This window comes from Danio rerio, chromosome 12 (genome assembly GCF_049306965.1).
Source record: "Danio rerio strain Tuebingen ecotype United States chromosome 12, GRCz12tu, whole genome shotgun sequence".
Lineage (NCBI taxonomy): Eukaryota > Metazoa > Chordata > Actinopteri > Cypriniformes > Danionidae > Danio > Danio rerio.
Genome location: NC_133187.1, coordinates 664743 through 687500, shown reverse-complemented (window position 1 = coordinate 687500; position 22758 = coordinate 664743). Strand labels below are relative to the sequence as shown.

At 37.1% G+C, this 22758-nt stretch overlaps 1 protein-coding gene across 17 annotated transcripts in view; it reads right to left on the bottom strand.

The window, feature by feature from the left end:
- mprip (myosin phosphatase Rho interacting protein) overlaps positions 1 to 22758 on the bottom strand; it is a 288081-nt gene that overhangs the window by 258525 nt on the left and 6798 nt on the right. For all 17 annotated transcript variants that reach the window (XR_012387740.1, XR_012387739.1, XR_012387738.1 and 14 more), the window contains exons 2-3: positions 13483 to 13560; positions 12993 to 13058 (exon numbers count right to left, since the gene is read on the bottom strand). Coding sequence is in view for 12 of the 17 variants with exons in the window: in XM_021480198.3 (XP_021335873.1) it covers positions 12993 to 13058; positions 13483 to 13560 (144 nt within the window). In the remaining 5 variants the exon portion in view is untranslated. The remainder of the gene's footprint in view (positions 1 to 12992; positions 13059 to 13482; positions 13561 to 22758) is intronic.

Sequence of the window (22758 nt, the reverse complement as noted above, 5' to 3'; positions counted from 1 at the left end):
AAGAAATCAGTTATTAGAAATGAGTTATTAACACTATTATGTTCAGAAATAAGCTGAAAAATGAAACAGAAATTGGGGGAAAAGGGTCGCTAATATTCAGGAGGGCTAATAATTCTGACTTCAACTGCATATACCAGTTATTTTCCACCCTGCAAAGGAAAGAGAAATAAATGTAATAGAATAAGAATATGAAACAAGCATCTTCACTGTAAGACTTCAGCTACAGCAGTCCTTCAGTAAAGAGCAGTGAGGGATTTTCTCATTTTGTTGTTTGATTAATAATCATAAAAACAGGCGGCAGCAGGAACATTACGCACTGTCACTTTAATGGTTTCTCTTTCACGTCTTTTGATTCTCAACATGTATGTTTATTACACAAATGAGGGTTAATAAGAAGAATCACTAAACACTGCGTTTTGACACCTATTTGAGCATTAAAGCGTTCACGTTAAGATGACTTTAGATGTGTGTACTCTCCTCATCTCAGTGTGCGAATGAGACCGAATGCTGAATGCGCGCCGCACACACACACACAAGCATGCGGTCTTTCACGCTGTTAAGTTAATAATCGTATATCTCGATTAATGGCTTTTCATAATCATTAGAAGATAAAATCGGATTTGATTAATCGCACAGCCCTAGTATGAGTAAGATTTCTTATGTTTTTGTTGTTGTTGTTTTTTTAAGGACAACAATATCTCCCGCAGAAAAGATCTCCAAAGAAATTGCTATAAAAATCAGTGTTTTTGAAACAAATGAAGACAGCAGGAGTCCATAATTAATTTGAGTTATTCAGCCTGACATGTTCACTGCTCCAAAACATTATAAAGGTTTCCCAAATTAAAATATATTGTTTAAAAGGGAATTGTTTTTAATTCAGACATTTAAATAGAATATATTTTAGAGCAGTAAATCACAATACTGTGATATAATAACCAAGCTTCTCATACCATCAGAATCTTGTCCCTGCCCACGCCTAGTGTCGTCTTATTAATGACCTTTCACAGTTTCCATGTGAGTGTAAATATGCATTGAGGAGTCTCAATATTCTTCTCATTCATTTGTTTAAAATGACAATAGTAGATAGATTATGTGCAAACTCTGCTACTGTCATACTTACGTCAATTTCCCATTCGCTTGTTAAAACAATAACACTATCAACATGCATACAACTGTGTTTTAGACATGCCCTGTGGTGTCTGCTCTGAGGTTAGCATGTGAAGCTAAACCACAAATGCTGGAAAATTACTCTGTCATGGTCCACTCTGTTATTGTTATGATCAACTCTGTTACTGGTACAGTACACTCTGTTAAGGCCAATTGCTAGTGGTACAGTCCACTCTGTTACGGTTACAATCCACTCTGTTATGGTCCACTGCTAAAGGTACGGTCTACTCTATTACTGTTACGATCCACTCTGTTATGGTCCATTGATATGGTCAAGTCTGTTATGGTCCATTGGTATGGTCAAGTCTGTTATGGTCCATTGGTATGGTCAAGTCTGTTATGGTCCATTGGTATGGTCAACTCTGTTATGGTCCATTGGTATGGTCAAGTCTGTTATGGTCCATTGGTATGGTCAAGTCTGTTATGGTCCATTGGTATGGTCAACTCTGTTATGGTCCATTGTAACTGGTATAGTCCACTCTGTTACGGTTAAATCTGTTACTGTTATGATCAACTCAGTTACTGGTACGGTACACTCTGTTATTGTCAATTGCCACTGATACAGTAAACTCTCTTATGGTCCATTGCTAGTGGTACAGTCCACTCTATTACTGTTGCAATCCACTCTGTTATGGTCTATTCTATTACTGTTTTATTACATTTATGGTCCACTCTGTTATGGTCCATTGTTACTGGTATAGTCCACTCTGCTATGGTCATTTCTTTCACTGTTACTGTCAACTCTGTTACAGTCCATTGGTATGGTCGACTCTGTTATGGTCCATTGTTACTGGTATGGTCAACTCAGTTATGGCCCATCGTTACGGCAACAGAACCAATAGTTCCCCACCATGTTACATTAATAATGGGTTTAGTGTACCATTTAATGTATAAATAGTTTCTGCATTTGTTGTATATTATTAAATAAATTCAAGGAAAATGAATTGAACATCTGGAATGAGTCTCAGACTGCATGATCCACAGCTAAATGCATGCAAGTCAATAAAAGCATGTCACTAGTAAAGAGTCTCTGTAATAGTTGATCAACTCTTGCTTTTGCTCACGAACACTTAAATAAAGATTTGAGCTGATCTGACGTTTTTGCACGCAAACACACAAGTGAACATATTCGACCTTCATATTCTACTAATGTAGTTGAACATTTTGAATCGGCATGTTTCAGGAGTGTTTGGAGTAATCTGAAGCTCTCATGTTTTCCAGCGTTTGCAGAATGAGCCTGATATCTAGAGTCGATTCTGAGAAACCAGCAGATAAACGTCACTCGTCTAGTCCTCGGTGCAGGTACCAGCTTCAATATTCACCGTTCAGCTGACGCCACTGTTTCCTAACGCTTTTCAACAAACACAAAGTACACACAGCAGGTTTAACAACAAACAGGCTACATATAACGACATATATTCAAAATAAAGTAGCGCAAACGCAAAAGCTCCTATTCTCCGTCCTTTCACCACGATTAAATGAATGAATACTACAGACACATAGATCTCAAAAAATGTTGAAGGGATTGTGGAGACAACGTTTAAATAAATAATAATATTTATGTTACTCATTTATAAATAGAAATGTTTTTTTAATGTAGATGTTTTCAGATTAAAAAATAAATAAAAATAAAAAAAGTTACTATTTCTATTTCTCATCTCGCGCGCATGGACCTGCTTGGACAACACTGGAATACATCACATCTGGCCAGCTGGTCGCATACGGTCAAGTAGCTCAGATCCGCAGCTTAGATCAGAATTTTCTGCGTACAGAGATGATCGGAACTCCACGCAGCTCCCGAACTACTCTTTATTGGAAATGAACGAATTCAGGTGTGTTGCTTGTTGTGTGCAGTGGAAAGGCAGCTTTAGACTCTTAGTTCATGTGTAAATACCAAAATAATGATAGGAATAATGTGCATGAACCGTGTGGTGCTTTCTGGTAATTCTGGAGCGAGTCTAACAGGTTTATTAGTTTTATTGATTTGTGTCAGCATGCAGACGATTTACAGTTCAATTCTACAATGTCTGACCTTTTTTTGGGCTTTCGATTCAGAAGAGATGTGTAAAACTGCTCACAACATGAATTGCTAACCTCAACACGAACAATGTGCACTAACAAAATAACATTTCATTTAGTGCAAACTTTGAATAAGCTAGCGGGTCGTCCAGAGATATTTAGATGTAAACACTGGTTTGAAAACTGATCGATCTATTTTTCTCCATCATTGACGCACAGTTTGTTTGTGGTATTTAAAGATGATCCGGCTCTGTTTACAAGAGCAACATGAGGGTAATACTTTAATTTAAGGGTAGAGAGATGTTTTTTGTTGTACTTTCATCCAGATATCCTGATATTCACACTGTTATCAGCCGCTCTGCAGACTGGAGATGTAAAGCAGGTGCCGTCTTTTCCTGATTTTCCCTTTTATGGCCATTTTAAGTGATCCGGCTTTATTAAAAGCTGCCAGTAAACTCCGGGGAATGCCAAATATGGCAATTACAGTGTGTCAGAGTTATAAAGTGCTGCAGTGTTTCTGTTTCACTACAGTAATGAGACACCAGCAGTGTAAGAACAGGAGACACGACAACAAAGAGCTTCACGTCACTCCCAAAACAGCCCCAAAACGTACACATCTCCACCGCTTTGTTCCATCTCACAGAAACCGAGATGTCTCCGCTTACTCATTTAATATTATTTTATCCAGCAGAGAACGAACGCAGAACTCTGGCGGGAGTAAAAGTGCCACAAGCGCTGGGGTCTGTGGACGGTGGGAGTGTTTGAGATAAGAGGAAAATATGAGGCAATGCATGGAGGGAAAAAAACGAAAACAGGAAGAGCAAATAGCTGGAGGCAGGACTGTCATCATGTCTCACAGCGAGCCTGAGGGAAACACTGGGGCCCGTCCATAAAAACACACGGTTGAACCCTGACAAATACAGCAGCGGGCACTGAGAAACACGCGTGAACGTGTGTGTGTGTGTGTGTGTGTGGATCATCTATACAGTGTTTAAAGGTGGTTAAGTCTAGAAGGGATACAGCTGTGGACATTCGCATCATTAGAGCATATTGCTATAAAAATATCATTTTTACAGTACTGTTAGGGCAGGGTTTAGAGTTTAGGAGTTAATAAAATACAATTGAATTGGTTATTTAATAAATATGAGCAATACTCTGTATAATAATGTTTTTACATTACTGTGAGGGGTGTATTTATGGTTTGGGTAGGTGTAGACATCGGTCATTTTATAAATGAATGAATAATACACGCTATTTTAACTGTTTATACATTACTGTAAGGGTCGGGGATGGGGAAGGTGTTAATAAAATACAGTTTAATGGGTAATTTAATTAATAATATGAATAGTACTCTGTATAATTGCTGTTTTACATTACTGGGATGGTTGGGGTAGAGGTAAACCTCAATAAAACACATCTTAATTGGTAATTTTGTAAATAATATGAATAATACTCTGCATAATTGCTGTTTTTACATTACTGTGAGGGTTGGGGAAGGGGTAGAAGTTACTAAAATACAATTTAATGGGAAATTTAATTAATAATATGAATAATACTTGGTATAATGACTGTTTTTACATTACTGGGATGGTTGGGGTACGGGTAAACATTAATAAAATACAACTTAATGGGTATATTTATTAATAATATGAATAATACTCTGTATAACTGCTGTTTTTACATTGCTGTAAGGGTTGGGGTAGAGGTTTATTAAGTACGATTTAATGGGTAATTTAATAAATGATATGAGTAACTGCGTAAAACATATGCTGGATAAGTTGGCGGTTCATTCCGCTGTGGTAACCACAGATTAATAAAGTGACTATGCCGTAAACAAAATGAATGAATGAATGAATGATAAAATAATTACATGAATAGGAGGGTTGGGGTGGATATAAAAAAATACAACTTAATCTGTAAATGAATAAATAATATGAATAATTCTCTGTATAATTAGTGTTTCTACATTAATGTGAGGGGTAGGTTTAGAGTTTGGGCAAGGGTAGATATTAATAAAATACAATTTAATGGGTAATTTTAGCAAATAATAAGAGTAATACTGTATAATTTCTGTTTTTGCATCACTGTAACGGGTTGGGGTAGATATTAATAAAATACAATTTAATGGGTAATTAAATTAATAATATGGTTAATTCCTAGTATAATAACTGTTTTTACATTACTGTGAGGGTTACAGTGGGGGTAGACGCTTTCAAAATCCAATTTAATTGGTAATTTAATACATAATATGAACAATAGTCTGTATAATTACTGTAAGACATACTCTTACTACTATGTGTCTAATTTAGCTTACTATATTTAATGATAATTACCATTGAATCATTATATTATCATGCATCATTGTGAACTTGAACAAAAACAATGTAAATGTGGAGTATAAAAAGATTTTGTTAAAAGAAAAATTAAAAGCTTGCATTATTCTAAATGTGATGGAAAATGAATCAATGTAAACCAGGTTTTACCATTTATCAACAGCTTGTCTAATCATTTCCCAAAAGATTAATTTTTCATCCTTTTTACGTTTATTCCCACATAAATTGAGTTTCTCCGACACAGTTGTTGTATAACTTTCTGAGAATGGATTTCTTGCTATTTTTGGAGCCACCGTCTATTAAAATGACTATATCAAGTGCCAACAAACAGCTCTGCTTCTCTTTTTTATGACGAGGGAGAAACAAAACTCTAAACCAGCCAGACAGACGACACCAGACGAGAGGCAGAATGTTTTGGGTCTCAACAGTTTGGTTTATTGCAAACATTAGCAGTGAAATAAAGCCACTGCATTCTCTAATAACTGATCTTGCTTTATAGCAGATCTACTGTATGTGCCCAGACGTGCAGTGCACACCTATGGGAAACTCTCTGAACACCTGAAGGCATGAAAACAGCAGCGCTTCACTCAACATCTGCACACAGGCTGCGTCATTTTGGGATTAAAATGACATTTTCTATATAGAGAGCCATCGGAATAGTTTCACCACAGTCATTTTAAAAGCTCTATTTGTTAAGAATTAGGGTGACACAGTGGCTCAGTGGTTAGCACTGTGGCCTCACAGCAAGAAAGTCACTGGTTCGAGTCCTGGCTGCGTCAGTCAGCATTTCTGTTCTCTGATGAATAAAAGCTGAAGGAAACATGAAAAGAATTCATAGTTTTATATAAGATAAATACATGGAAAAAGCCCTTTGGCAGATTATTTTGCTTGTTTTAAAGAAAAACTCACTTTATTTTGACTCATTATTTCTGAAAACAGGACTATATTTATTGCTTGTCCAGAAAATGATGCTTGATTTAAGAATATTTAGATATTTGCACTGGAAATAAGACAAAATCTAAGTAAAGCATTTTTTGCATTGATGTTTAATCAGTGTTGAAGCACTATAAGGACAGCCAGCTCTGCTTGAGTTTCTCTCTAGGTGCTCCAGCAGAGTCAATCTCTGAGCATATTTAACATTTGGCTGTGGTTTTGGGGGCGAACGCTCTCAGTGCGCTGCAGTTTCTCCTAATAAGGACATATTGGGGGAAACTCAGACTCCACGTTCAGAGCATCTCCGTCTGACGATTAAAATACTTGAGATTGAGAGCGCAGCCAAACGCACATCATGTTTATAAGAGTCACCAGTGAAGCTGGATCAACGGCTACTTGGGGGCAGACACTCTCAACGTCACACACATCTGACAGGAGCAGAGAGTGTGTGTGTGTGTTTTAACACTACAGGCACAGGATTACACCACAGTCTGAAGAGCACGCCTGAGAGCTTTACAGATTTATCAAGGTAATATTATCATACCGGGATTAGGCATGGGTCGCTATAAGATTCCGACAGTATAAGGAGCTTTAGACTTTGCACCTAGATCTTTAAAATAGAGGCCTATTTATTATAATAGCATATATATATATATATAAATAATGTGAGAATATGTCAAATAAAATTTAATTTTGGTGCCAACTGATGATCAACAGTAATCATTATACATTGTCCTGCTAAACAGGGAAAACCAGCAGCTATTAGGAATGCAGGATCATCTGCTGTCATGGCTTTGTAATCAATACATGCGATTATAATGGAAGTCAATGGAGCAAAAACAGCAGCAACATCACCACAGAGGAGTCAATCTGAACAGTGCACAAGAGATAAATGAAATACTCCACACATTTTGAAGAATGCAACCATGTCATTTTCTCTTGCTTCTGCACGTCTGCAATGACTCATGTTTAATGAACTCAAATGGACTTCAGTACATCAGAAAATACTGAATTATGGAATTGCACATGACATCAAATATCAATATATATGCAAAAATCACGCATCATAACATAGTAGTGAAGGAAACGCAGAATAAAGTGTTTAATAAATAATACATTTTAACTCTAATAATTATTGTAGAAAATAATTCAAACTTGATCAACACTTTACCGCTACAATTAACATTAATATTAGACAGAAAATGCTATTAGTGTATATAATGCTTGCAAATTTTGCCCATTTTTCCAGAGAGACTATATTAAAGCAAAGAAGTCTCCCTGTATACTGCTAAAACAGACTCAACTATGAGAAGATTCCCATGAGAGACGAGCAAAATCAATTAGGACGTTGATGAAAATCCCATTTAGGCCCTCAGAAGTCAGCGAGAGCATCATGTGCTCAGATATCAGCACCATTCACAGCTCTAATGCAATCAGCTTCATTACTGATAAAAGATTGCAAGTTTAAAGGGACAGATCACAGCACATATGAACAACTCCTCATCATTAACTCAAACACAAAACGAGATATTCTGAAGAATGACAGCCATAAGAACAACTAAACAAACAAAAAGTGCTGTTTTTTTCAGTATATCTTAATTTGTGTTCAATAGAAGAGCAAAATATATACACAAAATATAATATAATATATATAAATATACAGTGCTCAGCATATACGAGTTCACCCCTCACAAATCTCTCATTGGAATTAATATTTACAATATTCTTTACAAGATGCTTTACAATATTATAACTGTGCATAGACATTAGATTAGTCAGTACTGAAGCCAAACCTGGAGCTGATCTAACTCAATAACTTACCATAACAGTCCAAATACTATACAGCCAGAATTATATGTTAGGGAAAAATTATTTAAAAAAATCAAGTCTCCACATTTGCCATGACCTCTTTTGGCTTTAACAAACTTATCCCTCAGGTTTCTCCAAACTTAACAAAAACTTTCTTCCTTTCCCACGGCTGCAATTTCTAGCCAAGAATGATTGTTTATCTGGTTCTCCCTGTGATCACACGTGGACAGATTATAAAGATGTACAAAATCTCTTTAAAGTGATTCTTATTCAACTCAAATGAAACGAGCGCCACGTGAACTGTTCATTCCAGTCTCAAAGCATTTTGTGCGCTACGCCAGCTGAAATCAGGTTGCATGCACCAAAAGCGAACTGAGTTTAATAACAAAAAATTGGCTATTGATTGGCTGTTGCATGTTGGTCTCATTTGTAGTTGTAATAATGCAAATTACATTTGAACTAGTAAAATAAAGACCTACAACACCTCGAAAATCAAGCAATAATAACAAAAAAGAATTTAAATGAGCACTAGATGCAGCGTTACATGGACATCGGAAAAATAAGACCTGTGCAAAACTATTTAAGACCTAGAAAAGCCAATTTAAGACTGTTTAAGGCCTAAAATTTAGATTTTTTATTGTTAGACTTGAAGACTTTAAGCCCCCGCAGAAACCCTGTTTTAAATCATTTTTATTTTTAAATTTGTATATTATTTTATATTTTGATATAGAGCTGCACGATTCTGGCTATATGGGAATCACGATTTTTTTGCTTAAAATAACTATCACGATTTTCTCACAATTCTGTAGATGTAAAATAAAGGTATGGTAAAAACAAACATATGGCACAACCACCATAATAATATTATGTGTAGGTTTACTGGTTTATATAAATAATTCTATTCTACTCATAATTATGATGTGTGAGATATATGCTTGCAATCTGTCATATTAGACAAATTTATTCACGGGTAAAATCAGACATTTGCCATTATCAGATTATATTCAACAATATATAGGCTAGAGTAGTTATACTGACACTGTAAACATTTATTTTCATGCACAACTGTGGGTTCATTATGAAAGAAAAAACATATCAAACGCTTGCCGTAATCATAATGCAATATGATCATTTAAATGAAGTGCACACTTTTGGTTTAATTTTGACTGCTAAGTGCTTGTTCATACTTCGCGCACGGCTCCCAAACGATCACTCTGTGCCACAAACTGAATATTATTTATAACTGTATTACCTGTTACTCGCAACATATGCAGGTTCTGTTCACTAAAGTAGACGCGCGCGCGACTATCATTCAGTAGAGCGCAAGAGCGCCCTCTCTATAACAGCTCACGGTCAGCAGCTCGTCACATGTAATTTTCCCGGCTTTTATATGAAGACAAAAATGACATTTTTAGGTGAATTATACCTTACAAGTACATTATGTGACTCATTTAACATCATTTGGAGGTGTCAATGTCCCTGAGCAATGTGTGTGAAACAATGAAAAGACTCGTGCAGCCGCCTTTGCTTCGCTCCTGAACTTGAAAATATGATTGGCAGAATCGTAGAAATGCTGGATTAAGATCGTCTAGGGGGTCGAATCGAGATCGCCATCTTTTAACGATTCTCTATTTTGATATTAGTTTTTTAATAATTTTTTGTAATATTTCGCATTAATTTAATTGTATTATCTGTTTATTTCTAAAGATGTTTGGTGACAAATATCATTTCAACAAATATATCAGTTTAATAAATCAGTTTCATTCAAATGCACTAAAATATATGACCTATATTGACTGAGAAATGGATAAAAATATTCATTACTATTCATTATTCATTCAATATTCTGAACCTGAGGGCGAGTGAATGATGACCGGATTTAGATTTTTTGGTGAGCTTAAATCATGTAATCATTTATTCTCCCTTTACTTGTTTTAAACCATACGAGTTTCCTTCCTCCGTTGAACATAAAAGAAGATATTTTAAAACCTGCAACCGCCGACCTCCACAGTATTTGTTTTGCCTATTATGGAAGTCAATGGTTACAGGTTCTCAACATTCTTCAAAACATCTTCTTTTGTGTTAAACAGAAGACAGAAACTCAAAACACTTGTGTGAGAGTGAACAGCGAGCAGATTTCCATCTTTGGGAGAGCTCTCTCATTAAGCGCATCGCTTTTGGTGACACAAATAAAGTCCATACTGTTAGTGTCCGCTTTCTTGACCTGATTTAACAGCACTTCCTCAAACTCCCTGCACAGATGAAAAGACTATGAAGACAACAGTGCTGACAGCAGTTTCAGAGCTAAACAAAGGCCGGAAACTCTGGAGTGCCCTGAACTAGTTTAGACTGTCCTGGAAATAAAAACAATGTCCTCGCTCGACCATCACACACACACACACACACACACACACACAGAATGAAGAGTGCTGCACACACTAGCTGTGTTTCCAACACACTATTTTATGCACATTTGTTAATATTGTATAAAAGCATGTATGTGCACAACTGAGTAGGATGAACTCTTTATCTGACGAGAATAAACACATATAAACTCAGCTGTAGCGAGTGTGCGTCTGCGCTTCAGTTCTGTAGATCCTGACAAATGAATTGACCGACATAAATGTGTGTGTGTGTGTGTGTGTGAGGGTCTTTGCGTCATTAGTGTTGGTTTTCAGCGCTTTCTATTGTGTCAGATGTGAAATGTTGCTGTGCTGATTGTAAAAGTCCGTCATCACAGTGCTTCTGTATTCTTCCTCTATTATTATTCCCTCCAGAACAGTCTTGAGCATCTGTCTGCGCTCCTGTCTCATGCATCCATATTGGGCCGATGTCATCATTTAACCATCAGCAAACACCATCAGCATTTAATCGCAAGAATAAAATGTGATACCAGCAGAAGCCAAGCAACAATCATACTAAAATACAGAAAGCACTCAATATTTTTCAGATCTAATGAAATATAAGTCAGGCTTCTGTCAAGGTGCAAACATTCATACTGTAAAACGCTGTTACACATCTGTAAACCTCATCAGATATTCAGACTATTCATTAGAGTTTAATTTCAGCTCTAGATTCTCTAGCCAATAGAAGAACGGCAGCTAATGTAGAGGCGGGGCTAATGACACCAAGGTCCCATCTGATTGGTTAGATTTGGAGAAACAACCTACGCAAGCCACACACAGATGCTTGAGACATCAAGACATTTAATCTGGACGGTATATTGAGATGGAAGTGCAGTAGCACGACACTAGATTTATCGTTTTACGATTTATTGCGATGCAAAAATGTCTCAATATGCATGGTGGCGTTATGACGATTTGATTACGATATGACGTCCGTTTTCTCTTATTAGTTGAGCTGTCTGCACGTGAGCTACGTTCCACCTGCTGTCGCACGTGAGTTCAGATTGCAGCAGCAGTAATGTTAGCAGACCAAGATGAGTGGAGCTGAAATAGAGGATGGCCCATCCTCTCAAAATCAGACGTCTGGCAACATTTCGGTTGTACAGTCATTGCTTTAGACTCGTCCGCTTTTTGACACGCATACTGGGTCACACATAGCCGAAGTTTTAAAGTCTTCACAGTGATTTAATTTTTTGGCGGCCGCAAAATCACACATGACGTGAGCTGACCGTGAGCTGTTACTACAGAGGGCGGACTGATAGACGCGCGTCTGCTTCAGTGAACAGAACCTGCAGGTTGTGACGAACAGGTAATAAAGTAGTAAACAACATTCAGTTTGTGGCACAGAGTGATCGTTCAGGAGCCGCGTGGGAAGAATGAACAGCAGTGGAAATGAAACCGAAAGCGTGCACATTATTTAAATAATCATATCGCATTTTAGAGTTATGATTACGACGAGCATTAACCCTTTTGAGTACAGAGGTACACAAAAATGCACGTCAACATGATACACTTGATAGCGCCGAGACCAGCGACGCAGAAGAAATAGTAAACCTGCCTAAACTGCTGAAAAGAGTCACGACTGTCCTGTGTAATGAAAAGACGGCCACCCTGTCACTCATCATGCCCAACATGAAGACAGCCATCCATAAAAACCTCTCAGACAGACACACATCAGTTCAGGATTATCTTATAGAGCTGCTGATTACCTGGAAATGTGGATTGCACACACAAAAAACGAAAGTGACCAAGCAAAGCCTTCAGCTCTTACTGTTAAATTCAATTGAATTGAATCATTTCAATAATATTTTAGAAGAAGTTTTTTAATTGTTTTATTTTCCAGAGACAGGCCTGTTTAATTTATTTCCTTAAAGAAGGTTCAGTTTAACAAGTTGAAACAAAAGAAATACATAAAAAATAGTTTACTTGGTAATTAAATTTTTTTTAAATAAAATTTGCATTTCAGTTTAATTTTCAATTTTTATTCCAAATATCGAGATACATATCGAATCGTGAACATTATATCGTGATACACATCGTATCGTGAGCTGAGTGTATCGTTACACCCCTAATATATATATATATATATATATATATATGCTTTTTAGTTTTGATAAGTGTTGATTTCAAATGCAATAAATCTGTTCGTATAAAACTTGTAGTTGGTGGGTGCGACTAAATTTTGGCTGGTGCGTCTAAATTTTTTAATTTACCAAGCAAAAAGGTTAATTTCGAGGCCTGTGATAGTTCTTCAAAAGCTGATACTTTCAACCAGATTCAGTTGTACATTTATAAAATCAAAATGAATAAAAGATGGACAGCTTACCGATTCATCCAGAGCGAAGCGCAAGCAGCCGTGCTCATACAGGACGAAGAATCGCCGCTGCCATTTCTGCAGTTAAAGGAAAGATCATTAACAACCAGCAGATTTACTCAAAGACCTCAATCAACGCTAAACTAACACTTTTCCTAAATTCATGTTGCTGATTATAATGTGAACTTCGTATCCACAGGAAAGATCTCCATAGACGCCTTTTCAAGAAAGACAGCAGAAGTCAAAGATTCATTTGAATTATTGAGCCTGACATGCTTACTGCGCCAACATATTGTACATGCTTCTTCAAATCACATTTATTGTGCTGGATGGGGGAAACGTTGGTGTTTTTCACACAGACATTTAAAAAGAGCATATTTAAGAGCAGTAATCACAACAGTGGGATATTATTATTAAAAGTTATCAAACCGTCACAATCATACACTAGCCCATGCCTAATAGAAACGCACACAGATGCAGCACATAACGTCACATCTCTTACCCGTGATCTCTGCATGGGGTTGTCAAAATCCGTCCCCTCCGGAGCCAAACACAGCCATCCACCATAGATGGGCTTGGCCTGCAAAACAATCAGCATACATTATTAATACTTACATTAAAACACTGTTCAATGCTTGATTCTGATTGGCTGATGGTCATTCTGAGGTGTTTGGTTATTGTCAGCTAAAGTAGTTCCGCTACAACAGTCAGAACACAACAGAAGGAGGAAGAGGAGGAGGAGATGTAGAGGACACAGGAGACACTTGAGGAGGACACACACCTGCTGACAAGTAAACTCAAACACAGGGGATTCACAGCTGTGCTGGAGATCAGAGGAGAAGCAGAATTATGCACTCCGGGATGCTGAATGCTTCACCACCTCTGATGTGGACTATTTTTAATAATTTTATAGATTTAGATCAATTTATTCCTTACATATTCAATCAACAATAACAATGATGGGTGTTAAAGATACATTTAAGGATTTGATTGTGACAGTGACTACGTTTACATGGACATCAGTGATCAAATCATTTGCCTGAATCTGAATATTCATTCATTTTCATCCGCTTTTCTGCATGGGGTCGGAAACCCGTGAGTCTGAATAAGACAATAATATGATGACGGTGTTTAGAGTTGCTTTTTGAATGTTCCTTTCATGATCCCGTTTTACATGTTATAGCACATAGATTCTTTAACGTCATTGCAGCACAACGATATCTACATTTCCTCTGGACCTTCATGTAATTTCTGGTGTTTCATTCTTAATTTGTCGACTTTGGCACTCTCACTAAGGAACATTTGATGCATGCACCCTGTGATAAATGAGATATTGGATGCGAGTAACTGCTGGAACAGTGTAGTTTTAATGGAATTTGATACGGCGCCCGCCTACAACAAATCCTACAGGACACGAGTTTGATTAGAATCTGTACTGCATTTCAATAATGGCACTAAAAATTCACATACTCCACATAATTTGATTATGTTTAGTTCGATTAATACTCTAGACTTAAAAATAAATAAGTAAATAAAACAAATAAATAATTAAAAATTGCAGTTTACATGGTACACTCTTAATCAGAGTATTGTTTTAATTGAATTAAAATTGGAATATCGGTGTCGGAATGTACTTAATATTGTCGTTTGAGCTCGTCCAATATAAGGCAAGGCAAGTTTATTTATATAGCACATTTCATACACAGTGGCAATTCAAAGTGCTTTACATAAACAAGAATAAAAGAAACAATAATAATAATAATAATAATAAAAACGAATAATAAAAATGAGTAAAAAAAAACATAAAAACAGGTAAAATGATATATTAAAGCATGAAAAAGAACAGAAAAACATAATATATATGTTTGTTTTTCAGCTCATTATACATAAGATATAGGGATATCAGGGAGTAAAAAAATACAGATATCAATATATCTTATTATTATAATGTGTTATTCTTTATATGCATATTATAGTACAGTACAGTACAGTACAGCCAAAACAACACTTTTGGCTGTCTCATTCCTGTGTCCAACTTTTGACTAGTACAATACATAGAATATAAGAATATACTGTAAACATAACCGCTATACAGTATACACACACACACACACACACACACACACATTTTTGCAATGATTTTGACAAAATCTGAAATGATTAAATAATAAAAATAATAATTTAACACTATTCTAAATACTTTTTTTTTTTTTAGTAATGTTATAAACAAAATAAATGAATGGCCTTTGTTTTATATAATGGGGTTACTTTTTCAGTAATCAAAAAGGTAATTCAGGAATCTTTGGCAGTTTAACAACTTATTAAAGAAAAAAGAAAAACAAACACAAACCAATGAAACTACTTTAAGCAGGAGTCCCTCTCACTTTAACTCTTAAATCATGATTCAGGGTTTCGTCTGATAACGATCAACATACCTACACTATGGGACTATATACAGGTTTTGGCCATTACTCTTTGCTTGATTTGCTTCAGTGTTTGAGAAACAAATGTAATGTGCATATTTCAATTAAAAGTCAGAGCGTGTGTGGATATTATGACACAAATAATTCAATGTGTGGAAAACTCTGGAAATGGATTGGGTCATTGTGATCACTTAAATGACTTGCATAAGTGGTGATGTACAGATGCAGGATGAGACGCAGCCGAGCAGGACTAGGCAAGTTATTAAAGCTTCCCCATAAAGCAGAAGTTTTGCCTTAAAGCATTTAAAAAGTGATGCTATTAAACAGCGTCTGGCCTGCCATGAGGAACGCCAGCTCATCTTATGCAAAGCTGACACGTTTATGACCTGCTCTTCTCACTGCCATGCCAAAACCTGAATCCAGAGATGAATATATCTTCACCAACACATGCAGGATAAGATCCCTGAGGCTGTGAGGTTTTTATTTATCCAAGTAAGTTGCACTTGCTGGTTCCAGTGCTTTAATGCATGATTATAAGCTTTAGAATTAGAGGATTACAGAGTCTACATGTCTTTATCATATTCATTTCTATCCATTAGTTTTTTCATCAGTTTTCCAGGGCCAGGACTACAAAAATAGATTTATTTTTATCAATTACATTTTTGCATGTAGATTGCAGCAATTGTCCTGCATGTGTTGATCCTAAATGAGTACTATTTTAGTACCCATTAATGACTATAGCTTTTATCAGTCTTTTACATAGTTTTTTATATTGAATTTTAGTCTGTTTAGTTTTTAAGTTTTAGTTAATTTAGTTTACCTCAATAAAAGAATAAAGGAGAAATGAGGAATATTGTATTGTCATAGAACAATGAATCATCCGCACAGGGAGAGACCAATCAAAACAGACTTGGTGAGCTGACCAATCAGAGAAGAGTTGGCATAGGGAAGGGGGAGGGGTTTACAGGCATTAAGTTCTGAACTGATTGTTTTTATTTTGTATCATAATCGTCCCTCATAATAGTGCATTTATTAACAAAACTATTCCCTCGCAACCGATTCGTCTCTGAATCCCCTCAGCTACTTGTGCTATATTTAATATTTTGATGTTTTCACAAGTTTGTTCCTCCACTGTCGCCACTGGCTTGCTTGGTTTGGGACTTGTGGAGCTGTGCATGGATGGATTTGCTCTTCAGTGTTTGGACTTTCAGTAGTGTATATTAAACCACACTGAACTGAACTGGACTGACACAGCTTCAGTTCACTAGAACTTCTGTGTTCATGTGCTGCCGCACAATTTGTAAAAGTGCTATAGAAATAAAGATGAATATTTCTAAATCTTTCCAGCTACTGTCCTACATTGCAGTCAGTAGCTCATTTGCATAATCTAATCAACATCTAAAAATTGCAGTTTGATTCCCAACAAAAAATAAATAAAAATCAATCAAAACAGACTTGGCCAGCTGACCAATCAGAGAAGAGTTCTCCTAGAGAAGGGGGAGGGGTTTAGCAACCCAAATCGTTGCAAAATTATCCTAACAATATCCTGAATACATATTCGGAGAAGATGACAATGTTTTCTGATTTTATAGCTGCATTTAAGTAGAGTCGGGGACTTCAACACTATATTAGGAGAATTGAAAAACACCACATGACCAGCTCTTTAAACGTGTCTTTATTCAAAGTGACTTGTGTTCAAGTACACATTTAATCAGTTCACACATTCCCTGAACTGAACCAATGACCTTGGTGTTTCCATTGCTGTAATCGAGTTTGCTCAAGAGGAATGCTGTAAATACTGATATCCCATACTGCACTCTGGCTTTATATTAGCCAATGGCTGCCCTGCACCGACATCAGCACTCAAACACACACCAGCTGATCAATGTAGCTCATTTGCATAATGCAACGACATCCAAAAACACTGAAATGAGCGTTAAATCCCCGACGTGGACAGACCAATGAAAACAAACTTGGCCAGCTGACCAATCAGAGAAGAGTTGGCTTAAACACCTTAAGATCTGAACTGATTCAAATGAATCACATTGAAATCGATGCAGAATGATGCATATATTAATACATGTGCAGAGAAAATTGCAATGTTTACTGATTTTAAAGACTCAATATTAGAATCACTTAAAAATACCAAATAATCTGCAGTTTAAATGTGCTTTTATCCAAATAACTTGAAGCTATACATTTAATCAGTTCACACATTCCCTGAACTGAACCAATGACCTTGGTGTTTCCATTGCTGTAATCGAGTTTGCTCAAGAGGAATGCTGTAAATACTGATATCCCATACTGCACTCTGGCTTTATATTAGCCAATGGCTGCCCAGCACCGACATCAGCACTCAAACACACACACACACACACACACACACACACACACACACACACACACACACACACACACACACACACACACACACACACACACACACACACACACACACACACACACACACACGCACACACACGCACACACACACACGCACACAGGCTGATCATTACCCATAAATACTTTAAAACAACAGAGCGTCCCCCGGGGAGCAGAAGTAGCTGTTTTCCTCTGTGGAAGAGGTGGGGGATTGAGGGAAAAACAAAAGCCAGCTGTGAGTGGAGCGCACGGGGCAGAGAGAGAGCGGCGTCACACCCCTGCGCTTTCCTCCACACATTGAAGCTGCGCTTCCTCTCCGCGGCTCCATCTGACCCCCAACAAACGCATCACATTTAACTCCCGATTTCCTCCAGGCTGAAGATCCCAGCGGTGCACTTCATCCCCTCAGCCCTGAACTTCCACCCCCGAAAACTGAACATCCCGACGCCCAACCGCAGCTTCAGAAGAGAGGAGCGACCTCTGAGAAACTCTGCTCCATTTTCCCAACACGCACTTCCTTTCACAAGACCCCCACCGTCCCATGAAGCCCGTAATAGAAACACACTGGGACGCCGAGCGGATTGATGCAACTCTGCTGTTTCAACATGTGAGCTGCTCCTCCAAGTCAAACACGAGTACAGGAGACATGTGAAATCAAGATGTGACGAATGCACGCTATAGAAGTCAGCAATTAAAAATTAAAAGTACTAGGATGAATCACTGGGAAACACCCACACACACTTATTCACTACAGACAATTTAGCTCACCCAATTCCGCTGTACCACATGTCTTTGGAAACCGGAGCACCCGGAGGAAACCCACGGCAACACAGGGAGAACATGCAAACTCCACACAGAAACACCGACTGACCCTGCTGAGGCTCGAACCAGCGACCTTCTTACTGTGAGGCGACTGTGCTACCCACTGTGCCACCGTGCCGCCCATGTTTCATACAAATGCTCCTATTTATTTGGTGGTGCAGAGATCCCATAATTGCACTGTATACGGTTGCCATCACAACCAAACATGCAGCCTGATTAATGGTGTCATGAACGCGAGTGAATATTGACTTTGTTGTTGAATGATTTTTAAATGCATACATTTATCTACAGCTTTAATATTGAACACAGAAGCTGTCATATGATCAGATCTGTGTGTGCAAACAAAAGAAACCCCACTGAAGGATTATGATTATTGGCTAAATGAACATCTGGAAATGCACTTCTGCAGTTATTTGCTGAAAGTAATAGTAATATTGTAATGCATATTGTAATGTAACTAAAATGACAGTAGCTAGTAATATTTAACACATTACAGTCTGAAAGCAGCTTGCCCGACCGATTATCAGTAGATCAGCAGGTTGTGTTGTTTAACAGTGGCTTGAGGAAGCAGAAAGCCTTTCTCTGATTTGGATCATCTGATAAAGCTTTAAAAACAGACCTGCTGCGGTTGTTAAACGAATAGTTTTACCGCTGCTCATTGTTTTTAATTCGATTGTGTCAGTGGTAATGCAATGCATCATGGGATTTAGGTTCTTTCCCTCCTTAAAAGGACAGTTCAAGCACTGAAAATGACCGTACTCGCACTCAAGTGGTTCAACACTTTTATGAGCTTCGAGATTTTCTGAAGAATGTTCAGCCATTGACAAGGAACAAAACAATAGTAATGAAGTCAGTGGGTGTTGTTTTTCTTCATTATCTCCTCCCTTATGTTCAACTAAAGAAAGAAACTCAAACAGGTTTGGAAAAATGGAGGATGAGAAGATGATTTCTGTCTCTTGAAATTCATTAGGTTTAGAGGTTTGCACCTCGTCTGCACATCTAAATCCATTCACAATTAGCTCTAGTGCCATCAAATGTGATTGATAATGCTATATTAGTAAATATTAGGTGTGTTTTAAACCTGCAAGCTGAATCTACTGTAATGTACATATTGTCACAGCATATTAGCTGTGGTATGGTGAACAACTCTTTTTAGTTAGTTATTAGTGTTAATACACTACTGTTTTAAAGTACTAACATCACGTCACATGCTTCGTTACACAGATGAAAACACAACCATAAGCATACGGTAATGAGAAAATCATATACTTTTCATTCATTCGTGTTCCTTCGGCTTAAGGCTGATTTATACTTCTGCAATAAACACCGGCGTATGCTACAGTGCTGACGCATAGCCCTTCGCCGTGGCCGTCGCTGACGTGCACCTCTCAAAAAATGTAACTACACTTCGCAACGACGCGTAGCGCAAGCTCTGTGATTTGTCGGCTTGGTAGCGCTGATGAGTCTGGGGGGACCGAGAGCGGCGCGAATGGCGCGAGCGATTGTTTACAAGTGTGGAGTCCCGTGACGGAGCCCCGGATGGAAAGTTGTTTTGTGTTTACCTCATAGTTAAAGTTGTTGCACGTCCGCCAGTTCCTGCCTCAAAATGAGCGAGTTTGAGTCACTTGTACATCCCGGAAGTGTTCAGGAAAAGCAAAAAAGCAGCGAAGAAACTCGACACAGAGGAACATTTACACCTCACTGCCCACTAGCGTTTCGGAAGTGTTAATGCAGACCGACAGAGACAGCAGCAGAAGTATAAATGCACAGCCACGCGCGTTGCCTGCGCCGTGGGTTACACCGGTCACCTGACGCAGAAGTATAAATCAGGCTTAAGTCTCTATTTTAGAGGTCGCCACAGCAGAATGAACCGTCAGATATTTCAGGGTATATGCAGGAATCCTAAAGGTAATTTCAATACCTTTTTAAGACCTTCTCAGAAGATCTCATCGCCACTTCAAGTTCTAATAAGTTAAATTCATCAATGGAGCTCAACCATGCAACAGAACTTCAATAAGCTCAGAAGAAACAAAGCTTGAAATGATAAATTGTCCGAACATGCCCCGGCCAGCACCAATCATGTGGATCGAGCACGCTATTGTTAAAATTAGGGAAAAATAAATATATTTAAGCTTTTTCGGAGCTTGAACACAATTTAAGACCTCGCAAAAATGCAATTAAGACTTTTCAATAACTTTATCAACTTTTAATCCTTTTCAAGACCCTGCGGACAGCCTGTATTCCCGTTTATGTTTTACACAGCGGATGGCAATCCAGCTCATATACTTTACTAATAGAAAAGCATAGTAATATATAGAAAGAGTCATTCACACGACAGCTAACCACCATCGAGTTAGCACGCCTAACTAGACGAAACAAAACTCACAATACTGATAGGAAAAAACTAAAGAGCCGTATTATTGTCAACAAAACTAATGAAATTAGGGCTGCACAATATGTGGTTTCAGCATCGATACTGCCATGTGTGCATCTGCAATAGTCATATCGCAGGGTCTCCTGAATTATAATTGACCAGGAGCTACAGAAAGTATTTAATTGCTGTATTCAGACAGAATTTATACGATTTTTTGCCAAAAAAAGTCCAAATATCTACATTTCAAAGAGAACGCATTATTTGACACATAGTTTTGTTTGTTTTAATGAAAAACTTGAAAAGGAAAGTTGAAAACAGAACAATATTTTTACTCGAGCTTGTTTTTAGATATTTGGACTAAAAACGAGACAAAGCAAAGTAAAAAAAAAATGCATTTTTTAATTTATTTTTTGCTGTGTGAATATTCAATTTCTGTACTTAAACACTTTTAGAATACATAGAAATCCATCATTTAGTGCTATTCATATTATTTTCTGACATTATCCCATATCGCAATATTTATCGCAGAAGCAATTATATTGCAATGTCAGATGTTTCCAATAATTGCAGCCCTAAGTGAAATGTAATTCAGTTATTTCCGATGTACATTTGAAGTCAGTATTATTTGCCACCCTGTTTATTTTTTCCCTAATTTCTGTTTAGCAGTGAGCAGATTACTTCCAGCACATTTCTATTCATAACAGTGTTAATAACTCATCTCTAATAACTGATTTATTTTCTCTTTGTCATGATGACAGTAAATAATATTAGACTAGATATTCTTCAAGACACTTCTATACAGCTTAAAGTGACATGTAAAGGCTTAATTAGGTTAATTAGGTTAACTACGCAGGTTAGGGTAATTTGGCAAGTTATTGTATAATGATGGTTTGTTCTGGAGAATATCGAGGAAAAATATAGTTTAAAGGGGCTAATAATATTGACCTTGAAATGGTGTTTAAAAAATTATAAACTGCTTTTATTCTAGCAGAAATAAAACAAATAAGACTTTCTCCAGAAGAACAAATATTATCAGACACACTGTGAACATTTCCTGAATCTGTTCAACATCATTTGGGAAATATATATATATATATATATATATATATATATATATATATATATATATATATATATATATATATATATATATATATTTAAAAAAAATTCAAAGGGGGCAAATAATTCTGACTTCAACTGTAGAAACTTACTGTTAACTAGGTTACAGATTTTACCATTAAAATCATAACCATTGAGCCAACTCATTCACAGTGACTTGTGTTTAGCCCTGAGAAGTGGAGAGCATTCCTTCAGGAACCCGTCTGTGAAAATTACAGTATTTTGAGAGCCTTTTACCCCCTGCCCTGGGGAAGTAAATGACTGTGCTGCCAACATTTCTCAAAGGAACCGTTTGGCTCAAACATCCAGCGTTCAACTTCCTCTGAGACGTACATTAGAGGAAAAGATAAAGGCACGCATATATACATCATATAGCTCCACAATGGCCAGAGTTTGGGCTCTTACTATTGAATTGAAGCAGCAGAAATTTGGGCCGTCTTTTTGACAGCAGCACTGGGTTATGTACAAACCGGATTACGTAATCAGATTCCAAAAAGTACATGTAATTACGGTAAACGACTTTTTAAAATACTCAGATCCAAACAAATATCCATACTGCAAAAAAATGATAGGAAAAATTCATGACAACAAATGTTTATTGCAACTTACTGCAATACGTTAATCAGGTTTAATGCTTCATCTTCAGTTTGACCAAAGT